General features: G+C 43.1%; 1 protein-coding gene across 1 annotated transcript in view; it reads right to left on the bottom strand.

Moving 5' to 3' along the window:
• The window catches only part of LOC122923313 (neurotensin receptor type 1-like), a 55832-nt gene that overhangs the window by 19115 nt on the left and 23314 nt on the right, over nt 1–13403 (bottom strand). The window contains exon 2 of the mRNA XM_044274096.1: nt 3697–3982. Coding sequence (XP_044130031.1) covers nt 3697–3982 — 286 coding nt within the window. The remainder of the gene's footprint in view (nt 1–3696; nt 3983–13403) is intronic.

Raw genomic sequence — 13403 nt, forward strand, 5'->3', positions numbered from 1 at the left:
AAGAGGCCCTGTGCCCTTGTTGCTTCACTGCAACTGGCGTCACAACAAAACAAGTAACTTTTTCCCTCTTAAAGTGACCTCTAGCGGCGGCGCTATGCTGCAGTGGCTGATCTGAAAGTCCAAGTGGTGAGTTGAACCCTTTGTGTTTGTTTCTGTGCTATTGCACTTAGTACCTACCCTGCTCCACAAGCGTACCTGTAGTCAGATGATTGGGGGGGGGGGGGGGGGCAACAAAAAATAATAATACCTAATAATAACTTTTAACTTTTTAACTTCTTGGTCTGCACAGATTGCTTTTCTGCAGTGTTATAATTATCATTACAGGCAGGATTAGAATGACAGATATCATCTATATATAGATAACACCAGTGGCGTAACTAGAAATTACTGGGCTCCACAGCAAATTTTTGAATGGGTCCTCCGCCCCAGTAACTTCTTTGCAACCCCTGACTCCCATGCAACCTCCATCCTGCGGCTAGTCATAATTGCTCTCTCAGAGAAGGCACAGAAGCCACTTTGTCTGTTTCCTACAGTATCACTATACATAATGTCATTGTATAATACTGTTGAGAAGTTCCTGACAACAAAATATTTTAGTCCTGCTCCTGGGTGGGCCCCTGCTGAGTTTGAGCCCCAAAGCAGCTGCTTCCCTTGCTTCTCCTATAGCTACACCCCTGGATAACACTGGATACACTGTTCACAATAGGTGATATCACAGCTTATCTCCTCCCTTCTGACCTCTGCACAGGTCACAGAGCATTCACAGAAAACTCTCCCATAGAAGTCAATGAGGTCCTGTTGTGCCTTTTCATAGGTAATAACATTGATATCCAATTCATTCTACTCAAGATGAATGTTCATTGCCTTTAGGAGCCATGCTTGACTATAGTTACAATTTTGTATGTCTTGAGTAGGCCAAAGTAAGGTCGCACAAAGGTTCCACTCTTTAATGTTATTCTTCTCATGAATGTACCAGTCTGAGAAGAATCCTCCTTGTCTACTTTTGCAGCTATGCAGCTGGTGATAATTACCTATACAATAATATGTATGTATTCATTTAATGAGCTATAGTCCTTAGCATAAGACAATCAGTAAAACATATAATATATATTATACTGTTATATGTTATGAAGACAACATGTATCCAGTATATTATATATATTTCTCATTAGGAGAATCTTTGTCTCTAAAAGAGTGTCTGTGAAGATGTGTGTTTTGTAACAATTATTCTCCTCTTTTGTATGACAGGAGGTACTGATATCTCTGTGAGAAAACAAGGCCATTGAAGTTATTTATGATCACAAATCAACAGTGTGAGAAACATTCAGAGAGATGCCTAGAGGTCTGTCTCTAATTGCTACAAGTGTCAGAATTAATCCTTATAGCTTTGAATTAAAGCTTTTAAGGTCAAAATGTATAGAGTATGTTTTATTCAGACTTACATAAGTTAACCCTTTATACTATGATGCAAATAGCTTACACAGCAGTGCCACCTAGGTATGAGTAGGTGACATCACAACAGTAGCAAAAGTGCATTCTGGGTAAGGTTATGATGTCACATTTTTATCAATGGTCACGCCCATCCGACAATGATTGGAAAGTTCCAAACTAGGAAGGTGTGTCTAACTGATAAGTTTGTGATCATAAACCATACACAGGGGGAGACACAAGGACACACACAAGAAAGAGGGGAGGAGAAAGAGAAGTTAAGCTCTTTAGAGGGGTCTATCAAGATGAAAGCCATGGTGAGATGCGCTATGATGGACCACCCAGCTTTCCTAGGAGCAGAAGAGAGATTTCTACTAGGACTTGGTAAGAGACACAGAAAATGATATTTCATTTTATTAAGACTAATTTGATAGAGTGGGTGAAATTATACCATCTAGATTGGCGAATAAATAATGAAATTAATTGATCATCTCCATATTGAGATGTAGTCTTAGGATATTGTGAGGCTTCATTCGACCTGCAGAAGAATCATGACTCATAATTTAGCAAAGCATTAAATAATTGCTTATATATATATATATATATATATATATATATATAGAACATTCTTCGCCAAGCTAATTGATGGATTCCCACAGAAAGACTTATTTCAAGTCCTTCCCATTTAAGATATGATCTAGCAATGATCCTAGATCCGTGTTATTTGTCTTAATAGTCTTACCAAAGTCATATGTGTGAAAATAGTCCAGGATGGGGTGGAAGGATACAGTTATCTCTTCTAAAGTTATATCCTTGGATGGATTTGCCCATCTTGAAGTCATGTGATATGTAGTTGGTTAGAGGGGGCGGAATGTATTTAACATTCTATATTGATGTCTAGGATTAGACATGCCCGTCCTGATATCATGAGGTTTTCTCTGAACAGGAGTAATGTATATAACTTATGTTTATATTTTGATATCCTAACCTAATAGCTTTGTTATAATGTGACAAGTTATTTCCACTCACATGTATTGTTAAGCTTGTAATGCTTTATATCAACGCTATATATATTCATTTGCATGTATCATTGTGTTTATTTACTTATATATGTTTATAACCTGGTAACCAATAAATCTGCATATTTTTATAAAACCTGTGTATATTGTATAATGCAGAACTACATGTTTATCATTAACGTCATCTCACGTCAAAAATAGTCGGACTCAGATGTGAATTGTATCAATTAGGTTGTCTACAATTCACCAGGTCATGATTTTAAGAATTTATGAGAAATTTTATAAATTTTATTTTTTATGGTTAATTATTTTTGTGACCATAATTAATAATTCTTAATTTAATTATTACAACCCGACAGTCCCTGCTGTCCATTGTGGATATGGCTCATCGTGGCTGTTGTAACGCATATCTCTAAATGCTGTTAGGCAAGATGGCTAATGCCATAATCATGTTCAGGAAATAAAAATCTACATCAGAGAATAAGAAGAGTTTAAAAAAAGGATGTGTCACTATATGGTTTTAACTAGCAGAAAAAAGTCAAAAAATGTTGGTGAAAGATTTCTTTTAAAAGGGGTTTCCCTGACTAGTGATGACCTATCCTTAGAATAGATCCTCAATATTAGATTGTTAGGGGTCCAACTACTAGCATCCCTGACTGGCACCTGCATTCAGAACCCATATTGGCCCACCAGACTACCAGAGGATCCCCTGGTGGGGCCAGGCTCTGATACTGTAGAGGGCCCCAAAGGTCCAGGAGAAGGAAAAACTATTTGGGTGCCTTTGGAACTAATCACTTGCCATTAGGGTCTACTCAAAACCTATTAAACTTTATTAAAGGGGTTCTCTGGGAATTAAGAAAATGAAAATATGTAAATATTACTTTATTATAAATACATTACCAAATACCTTTCATTAGTTATAATGGCTCCTTTTGTCTGGGGAGCAATCATTAGGAGAAACAAAATGGCCACCATCCTATTAGTAGACACAAAACCTGTCCTAATCACACAGGAAGACAAGTTACTTCAGAGCACTGAGCTAAAGAGCTGCCTCATCCTCCTTTTTTTTTTGCTCTGCTTGTCAGGGATTATGATCCTGAATACAGCTGATAAGATCTTCAGCTGAATCTCTGTAGGAATGGAGTCCATGAGGAGGCAACTCCCATTTAACCTTCTAGCAAGACCCATTATAGGAAGCATGTAGAAAGTTTGCATTAATATAACAAGTGAAGGGAGTGATTTTCTTAACTGAGCATGTAGATGCTGTGCTGTAGAGCCTGTATGCGGTTGGGTTCACTGGACACAGTCAGGTTCTTCTTCCCGCTTGTTCTTCCAGCACTTATCTTTGACAGACCAGTGGAAGAAGACACAGGACTTTGCGACTCATCTCCTACTTTGGAAGCTTTGTGACTCTTGCAAGAAGAGTTCAGCATCAAAACTGAACGGGAACGTAACAACTCAAGTTGACTCACGGTGATGCAGTTCAGTCCACCAATTAAGGTCACTGGAAGGACGAATGACACGAATACATTGACCTGAAAGGATGGAAAAATCATACATGAAACAGAAATAATCCAAATAAATATGATGATATCCAAATAAATATGGTACTCACAAGAGCCCCGGCCTGCTCCACCCTGCCAAACTCTCTTTATAGCATAAGAAATGAATGCGCGTACTTTGCAATTTAAAGGGAACCTGTACTCAACTGTGCCTCACTGAGGGCAGCATAAAGCAGTGACAGGCTTATTTCAGAGGTCTGTGACTCATGGGCTAAAATGAATTGGTTGTCGAGAACCATGATTACAATCAATGCAGCCTAGGCCTGAAAAAGAGTGATGGTCCCTGAGAAGAGTTCCAGTTATTCATGAGCTCCTGCTCTCCTCACCCACCCTCTGATGATTGGCAGCTTTGTCCCTAAGTGGTGGAGATTGAGCTCATGATTACCCATGACTCCTCCCAGGCAGCCATGACTCTTTTTCAGGTCCAGGCTGAGATGATTATAATGCTGGCTCTCATCAATCACTTAAAGGGGCTGTTTGACCCACACCACAATTTTAGTTATGGCCCCAAAAGAAAGAAAGAAAGGCACTTACTTACCTATTGGCCCCAGTACAGAAGGTCCCATCTCTGTGGACAGAAAGTAAACCTTATAGATCAGTCGGTACTGTGTAGTAGCGTGCGGGTGCACAGTCCTAGGGTTAGTATCCCGGGTTGCAGTGATTGTTTGACAAAGGCACCTGAAGTGCCGAAACGCTTCACAGAGTGACAATAAAATAATAATTCACAGCAACTTGGGAGTGCCGGTCCTTCATTACCATTACTGTGGACAGAAAGTGTGATTTCCAATCATCATGTGTAGAGCTGAAGTGATGTGTCCCCAAGCTGAGCGTGACCGCTGAGGGTAGTGAATGACTGCATGTGACATTAGACAGAACATCCACAGGGTCCACAGGGGATTGAAAGCAGCAGCAAATGGACCATTGACACTAGAACAGGGAGTCAGTGAATAGGTAAGTACCTTTTTGTCTTTAGGTTGAGCACTTTCATAGCAAGGATCAAACCAGACCCCCCACACAGAACAGAAGGGTTTCCGCCTAAAACCCGTTTCAATGACCCTTGGACTATTTATTCCACTGCCTCGTTTACTAAAAGTTGTTCCTTTAGAGCAGCGGTTCTCAACCTAGGGGTCGCGACCCCTTTGGGGGTCGATCGGCCCTTTCCGGGGGGTCGCCTGAGGCTTCCTATTGTGGGGCGCCCGTGTAGCGTTATACTACCCTACCTCGTGAGCAGTGGCGTTGCCAGGGGGGGGGCCAGAGGGGGCCATGGCCCCCCCTACATCATGCTGTGCCCCCCCCATGTGCCCCCCAACTAAAATGCCCCCGTTCCCGCCCCCCAAGTGAGCCGCCGCCGCCGCAGTCAAGCACAGGGAGATGAGCGCTTCCATTGCGCTCATCTCCCTTGTAATCTGCCTGTGCTGCGGCGGTGCAGGGGAAGGAGAGGTGTGTCCCCTCCCCTTCCTCTGATAGGCTGCCGGCGCACTAGGCCTGCAGCCTATCAGAGGCCGGCGCAGGCGGCGCGATGATGTCATCACGCCGCCTGAGCCTTACAGCGCGGGACACAGGCCAGAAGATTGAATTATGTTGAATTTGTAGCAATAAAAATACATCCTGCATATCAGATATTTACATTACAATTCATAACAGTAGCAAAATTAGTTATGACGTAGCAAGGAAAAAAATGTAATGGTTGGGGGTCACCACAACATGAGGAACTGTATTAAGGGGTCACGGCTTTAGAAAGGTTGAGAACCACTGCTTTAGAGGGTAGAGTCCTGACCAAGTTTTCACCTCCAGCAGAAGAGGAGATAATCCCAACGAAGACTGGGCCTCGTCTTGCCCTGGGCCCCATAGCAGTCGCCTGGTCTGCCGCTATGGTAGTTACACCCCTGTTCAGGGCCGTTACTAATGTTGCGGTGGGGACTAGATAACCTCTTTAATTTCAGCTCCTGAGTGACAGACCATGACTCAATGAGTCAGTATAAAGTTGATGACAGGTTCTTCTTAACAAATTGTATATAAGGAAGCTGTGTTATATACATATATGTAACTATGACTCAGGCCTAGTACACAGCCCGAAATGCGTCAAATGTGTACATGCGTCTGCACTACTAGATTTATGGAATATAACAAAGAAAACACTGTTTTTGTGAAGCTGGAATCTGCATCTTCGTTCATAGCTTCTTTTTAGGGTAACCGCACATGAAACGGATTACGCACATGTTTGTGTGGAAAAACCACGGTGTAATACAGGACCAGCAAAGTGAATGAGATCTTCCAAATCTCGTGTGTACTTTGCTGTGCAGATTTTCAAATCCGCGGAATATGAATTGTTTCTGTTTTTCCGCACCGTAGTTGTTAACATACTGTAAATTGAAAATACGCAGCAAAATCCACACTATAGAGCACATAAAAAATGCACTAAAACTATGATAATTAGTGCAGATTTCATGTAGATTTTCTACATGCAATCTGTACCGTGTGCAGCTAGCCTTAAAGCCTGTCTGATGTGCATTGCAAAGGGTGAAATCTGCAGCAGATATCTGCAATTATAAATTGACATGCTGAGGGTTTAACCATCTCAGCCCCCCTAGCTTAAACACCCTTAATGACCAGACCACTTTTTACAATTCTGCACTACACTACTAGGTATATGTAAAAAGACACCCCAAAACACATTGCCCTACTTCTCCTGAGTACGGCGATACCACATGTGTGACACTTTTTTTGCAGCCTACATGCGCAAAGGGGCCCAAATTCCTTTTAGGAGGACTTCTTCTCACGCTTTAGGGCCCCTAAAATGCCAGGGCAGTATAAATACCCCACATGTGACCCCATTTTGGAAAGAAGACCCCCCAAGGTATTCAATGAGGGGCATGGTGAGTTCATAGAAGATTTTTTTTTTGGCACAAGTTAGCGGAAATTGATTTATTTATTTTTTCTCACAAAGTCTCCCTTTCCGCTAACTTGGGACAAACAGTTAAATCTTTCATGGACTCAATATGCCCCTCACAGAATACCTTGGGGTGTCTTCTTTCCGAAATGGGGTCACATGTGGGGTATTTATACTGCCCTGGCATTTTAGGGGCCCTAAAGCGTTAGAAGAAGTCTGGAATATAAATGTCTAAAAAAAAGTACGCATTTGGATTCCGTGAGGGGTATAGTGAGTTCATGTGAGATTTTATTTTTTGACGCAAGTTAGTGGAATATGAGACGTTGTAAGAAAAAACAAAAACAAAAATCAATTTCCGCTAACTTGTGCCAAAAAAATGTCTAAATGGAGCCTTACAGGGGGGTGATCAATGACAGGGGGATGATCAGGGAGTCTATATGGGGTGATCACCCCCCTGTCATTGATCACCCCCCTGTAAGGCTCCATTCAGACATCCATATGTGTTTTGCGGATCCGATTCATGGATCCGTGGATCCACAAAACACATACGGACGTCTGAATGGAGCCTTACAGGGGGGTGATCAATGACAGGGGGGTGATCACCCCATATAGACTCCCTGATCACCCCCCTGTCATTGATTACCCCCCTGTAAGGCTCCATTCAGAGGTCCATATGTGTTTTGCGGATCCACAGATCCATGAATCGGATCCGCAAAACACATACGGACGTCTGAATGGAGCCTTACAGGGGGGTGATCAATGACAGGAGGGTGATCAGGGAGTCTATATGGGGTGATCACCCCCCTGTCATTGATCACCCCCCTGTAAGGCTCCATTCAGAAGTCCGTATGTGTTTTGCGGATCCGATCCATGGATCCGTGGATCCGTAAAACACATACGGACGTCTGAATGGAGCCTAACAGAGGGGTAATCAATGACAGGGGGGTGATCAGGGAGTCTAGATGGGGTGATCAGGGGTTAATAAGGGGTTAATAAGTGACAGGGGGGGGTGTAGTGTAGTGTGGTGATTGGTGCTACTTATTACTGAGCTACCTGTGTCCTCTGGTGGTCGATCCAAGCAAAAGGGACCACCAGAGGACCAGGTAGCAGGTATATTAGACGCTGTTATCAAAACAGCGTCTAATATACCTGTTAGGGGTTAAAAAAATCGCATCTACAGCCTGCCAGCGAACGATCGCCGCTGGCAGGCTGTAGATCCACTCTCTTACCTTCCGATCCTGTGAACGCGCGCGCCTGTGTGCGCGCGTTCACAGGAAGTCTCGCGTCTCGCGAGATGACGCATAGATGCGTCACTCTGCCTGGGACAGCCGCCTCAGGACCGCGATCCTGCGTTAGGCGGTTAAACCGCACACTGTTTGTGAAGTTAAGTGTGGATATTGGATTTTCCGCAAGCAATATTCGAATTTGCGAATATTTGGGCGAATATTCGTCATATATTTGCAAATGCACGATAATTTTCTTGATTGCGAAAATCGACAATGTAATATGCGCATATTGCGCGTGCAATACAGGCGTGGGTCACTGTTGCTACATTTTTCAAGCTGCTAGAAGCTTCCTGAGACTGGAGAAAATGGTTGGAACGGCAGAACATTAAAATAGCTTTATATGCAGATAGAGTGCTCCAATATATTCGCGATTGCCCAAATCTGCAATTAATGATGCGCATATTTTTGCGCAATACGTGTAACTTCACATTTTAGCAGGTCTGGCTACATATTACTGATAGGTGCACCAAGTATTGTTGTGAATTTGTACATTACAGCACTATGTCTGTAGCATGTACACTGGATATAGAAAGTCTACACACCCCTCTTAAAATGTCAGGTTTCTGTGATGTAAAAAAATTTGACAAAAATAAATCATTTCAGAACTTTTTCCACCTTTAATGTGACCTATAAACTGTACAACTCAATCGAAAAACAAACTGAAATCTTTTAGGTGGAGGGACGCAAAAATATAATATGGTTGCATAAGTGTGCACACCCTTAAACTAATACTTTGTTGAAGCACCTTTTGATTTTTTTTACAGCACTGTCTTTTTGGGTATGAGTCTATCAGCGTGGCACATTTTGACTAAGCAAGATTTGCCCACTCTTCTTTGCAAAAACACTCCAAATCTGTCAGATTGCGAGGGCATCTCCTGTGCACAGCCTGCTTCAGATCACCCCACAGATTTTCATTTGGATTCAGGTCTGGACTCTGGCTGGGCAATTCCAAAACTTTAATCTTCTTCTGGTGAAGCCATTCCTGTGTTGATTTGGATATATGCTTGGGGTTGTTGTCATGCTGAAGGATGAAGTTCCTCTTCATGTTCAGCTTTCTAGCAGAAGCCTGAAGGTTTTGTGCCAATATTGACTGGTATTTGGAACTGTTCACAATTCCTTCTATCTTAACTAAGGCCCCAGTTCCAGCTGAAGAAAAACAGCCCCAAAGCATGATGCTGCCACCACCATGCTTCACTGTGGGGATGGTGTTCTATTGGTGATGTGCAGTGTTGTTTTTGGGCCAAACATATCTTTTGGAATTATGGCCAAAAAGTTCAACCTTGGTTTCATCAGACCATAACACCTTTTCCCACATGCTTCTGGGAGACTTCAGATGTGTTTTTGCAAAATGTAGCCTGGCTTGGACGTTTTTCTTCGTAAGAAAGTGCTTTCGTCTTGCCACTCTACCCCATAGCCCAGACATATGAAGAATACGGGAGATTGTTGTCACATGTACCACACAGCCAGTATTTGTCAGATATTCCTGCAGCTCCTTTAATGTTGCTGTCGGCCTCTTGGTAGCCTCCCAGACCAGTTTTATTCTAGTCTTTTGATCAATTTTGGAGGGGCGTCCAGTTCTTTGTAATGTCACTGTTGTGCCATATTTTCTCCACTTGATGATGACTGTCTTCACTGTCTTCCATGGTATATCTAATGCCTTGGGAACACTTTTGTACCCTTCTCCTGACTGATACCGTTTAACAATGAGATCCCTCTGATGTTTTGGAAGCTCTCTGTGGACCATGGCTTTTACTGTGGGATGTGACTAAGAAAATTTCAGGAAAGGCCAACTAGAGCAGCTGAACTGTATTTGGGGTTACCGTATATACCGGCGTATAAGACGACTTTTGAGCCCTAGAAAATATTTTCTAGAGTGGGGGGTCGTCTTATACGCCGGGTATGGCGGGCGCTGCAGTGCCGGGACGCCCGAATTATCAACAGAGAGAGCCCAGGCTATTGCCTTGTATCCCCAGCAGCTGAGAGCTGCGATGTAACCCACGGCATATGCCCCCCCTGCGCTGTACCTTGTATACCGCCCCCTGCTCTGTACCTTGTATGCCTCCCCCCTGCTCTGTACCTTGTATGCTCCTTGTACCGCCATCCTCCCGGCCGCTCGCATCTCGCTCCTAGGCATGTGCGAAATTTCATGCGGCGAGCGTGGATACACGGGATCCTCACGGCCGCTCGCATCTCGCTCCTGCGCATGTGCGAGATCTCCGTGCAGCGTATCTAAGTGCGGCGCAGATGTGCATATGTGCATCGTTATCTTCCTCCTATCACTATCAGTTCCAGTTTGGTTGACAGCATGGCAGCTCCCATGGGTTTATTGTATTTCCCTTCCTTTCAGCATAAGAGTGAATTAGTAAAAGTTTAATCCACTTGCACTGTTATATTTTTACATGTTTGATGACAAACAGCATGTCATACTTATTTGAATTAAAATTACCATATTGAAATCAGATCTAATGCTTTTTAAATTTTTCTTTGGTGTGTGTTGAAAAAGGGGTAGTTTTATACGGCGAGTATATCCCAAACTCAATATTTTCAGTGTAAAAGTTGGGGGTCGTCTTATACGCCGGCATATACGGCAATCAGAGGCACTTTAAATGATATCAGGTGTATGCTGACTCCTATTTAACAGGATTTTAAATGTGATTGCTTAATTCTGAACACAGCTACATCCCCAGTTATAAGAGGGTGTGCACACTTATGCAACCACATTATTTTATTTTTATATTTTTTCTTCCATCCACCTAAAAGATTCAGTTTGTTTTTCAATTGAGTGGTACAGTTTATAGGTCACATTAAAGGTGGAAAAAGTTCTGAAATTATTTATCTTTGTCTCATTTTTTTACATCACAGAAACCTGACATTTTAACAGGGGTGTGTAGACTTTTTATATCCACTGTATGTATAGACAGCAGAACCTACAGCTACACTATATCAGGATATAACCTACACTGACTATCTGGATTATATATATAAGCTATCTAACTAACTATCTCATGTAATGACACAGGAAAGCACAGCGCACAGCAATAACACTGCTGTCTGTCTCAAAACTTAAAAAAAACTGCAGAAAATGGCTGCTGGGGAGGTTCTTATATAGTAAGGGGTAGGCAGCTTTCCTATTGGTTGCTAGGGATGTTGCTAAGCTCTGACAAAGACATTGCAGCCTTCTCAGTGGCCCACAAGCAAGAAGGTAGGTTACTGACGAAAAAAAAAAATTAAGAATATTCGAGAATATGAATATATAGCACTATATTCTAAATCTTCGCGAATCTTCGAAGTGGCGATATTCGCGGTTAAAATTTGCAATTCGAATGTTCGCACTCAACACTACATGTGGCCATATCCAACCCCTATAATGACCTCCCCAATGCCCAGGCACCTCATATAGATTATCTTTACCCCGTTTCCCGGCATCCGCGTTGCTCCTGATCCCCGCACAGCCGCCGCTACATCTCCCCGTCTCGCAGATCAAAACATCTGGCAACGGGGGGTGAGCAGCCAATAGCAGGCTGCGACGGGGATGAGCCTCCCTAGCATTGCAGGTGACGCTAGAGAGGCTTGTCCCCGTCGCGGCCCGCTATTGGCTGCTCCCCTCTGTCGCCGGATGTTTTGATCCGTGAGATGTGTAGATGCAGCGGCCATGATCAGGAGCGACGCTGGTGCCGGGGGGCAGGGTAAGTATAATCTATATGAGGTGCCTTGGCATTGGGGGGTCATTATAGGGGTGGAAATAACCCCTTTAATGATTACACCCTATTACAGGACACAGCTCTGATATCTGTCCTCTAACTGTATTGAGCAAAGCTCCTGTGTGTCCAACACATAGCCAAGACAGATTTGATCCATTGGAATGAGTGAAGGTTTCTATCCAAAGACTAGAAGCAGAGATCTTGAATACTGTTAGAGATTTATAGACCAAGTTTATTAGGACATTGCAAAACGTTCCAAATCTGTTATAAGGGTATTTTACATACTTAAAGGGAGTCTTTCACCGAATATGACCATTACAGACCACTCAGATCAGGTTCTCCATTACTTTCCCCAGATTACTATGGTACCTTTCATGTTGCAGTCCATCGCCGATTTGCTCCAAAAAATACTTTTATACCTTATGGTAATTAGGTTCTGAAGGTGCCCAGGAACGGCGTTCATGCGGCCGGTGCCCAGGCCCCTGGGCGCTTTGCTTACCAAACCCCTCCTCTTTCACCCCTCTGGCCCGCCCTTATTTAATCTAATTACCTCCTCCTCTCCGTCTGAAATCCCGCGTCCTAGCTGCTCCACACATTCACGGCGCGTGCCCACTGCATTGCCCATTATGGGCAGTGGAACAGGGACTTTCAATGAGCATGCGCCAGCCTGCGCAACCCGATCCAGCCGGCGGAGGCACAGGATTTCAGACGGAGAGGAGAAGGTAATCAGATTAAACAAGGGCGAGCCAGAGGGGTGAAAGAGGAGGAGTTTGATAAGCAAAGCGCCCAGGGGCCTGGGCACCGGCTGCATGAACGCCGCCCCTGGGCACCTTCAGAACCTGATTACCATATGGTATAAAAGTGTTTTTTGGAGCAAATCGGTGATGGACTGCAATATGAAAGGTACCATATAGTAATCTGGGGAAAGTAATGGAGAACCTGATCTGAGTGGTCTGTAATGGTCATATTCGGTGAAAGACTCCCTTTAATTGGCTAAAAGCGCAAAAGTAAAAAAAACAAAACAAAAATAAAACCCACAATGCAACAGCACCCTGCAAACACAAATAATAAAGTAAATACAATCGTACCATACTCACTATAGAAAATGTACTAATGCTAATGATACGTTATAAATGTGAGATTCTTGGCAAATACATCTTTTTCACACTAGCGTTTTTTTTCCCGTCATTGGGTTCCATGCTAGAGGCTCTATACCGGAAAAGAACTGATCAGTTTTATCCCCATGCATTCTGAATGGAGAGCAATCCGTTCAGGATGAATCAGGATGTCTTCAGTTCAGTCTTTTTGACTGATCAGGATGGAGATAATACCGCAGCATGCTACGGTTTTATCTCCGGCCAAAAATACTAAATACTTGCCGGATGCAGCATTTTTTTCCATAGGAATGTATTAGTGCTGGATCCAGCATTGAAAATACCAGAATTCCCGTGCGCAGACCGAAAAAAAGGTGAAAAAAATAAATTCTGGATCAGTTTTTCCTGGTGACACCAGAAAGA

Source organism: Bufo gargarizans, unplaced genomic scaffold, assembly GCF_014858855.1.
Source record: "Bufo gargarizans isolate SCDJY-AF-19 unplaced genomic scaffold, ASM1485885v1 original_scaffold_1463_pilon, whole genome shotgun sequence".
NCBI classification, from domain to species: Eukaryota; Metazoa; Chordata; class Amphibia; order Anura; family Bufonidae; genus Bufo; species Bufo gargarizans.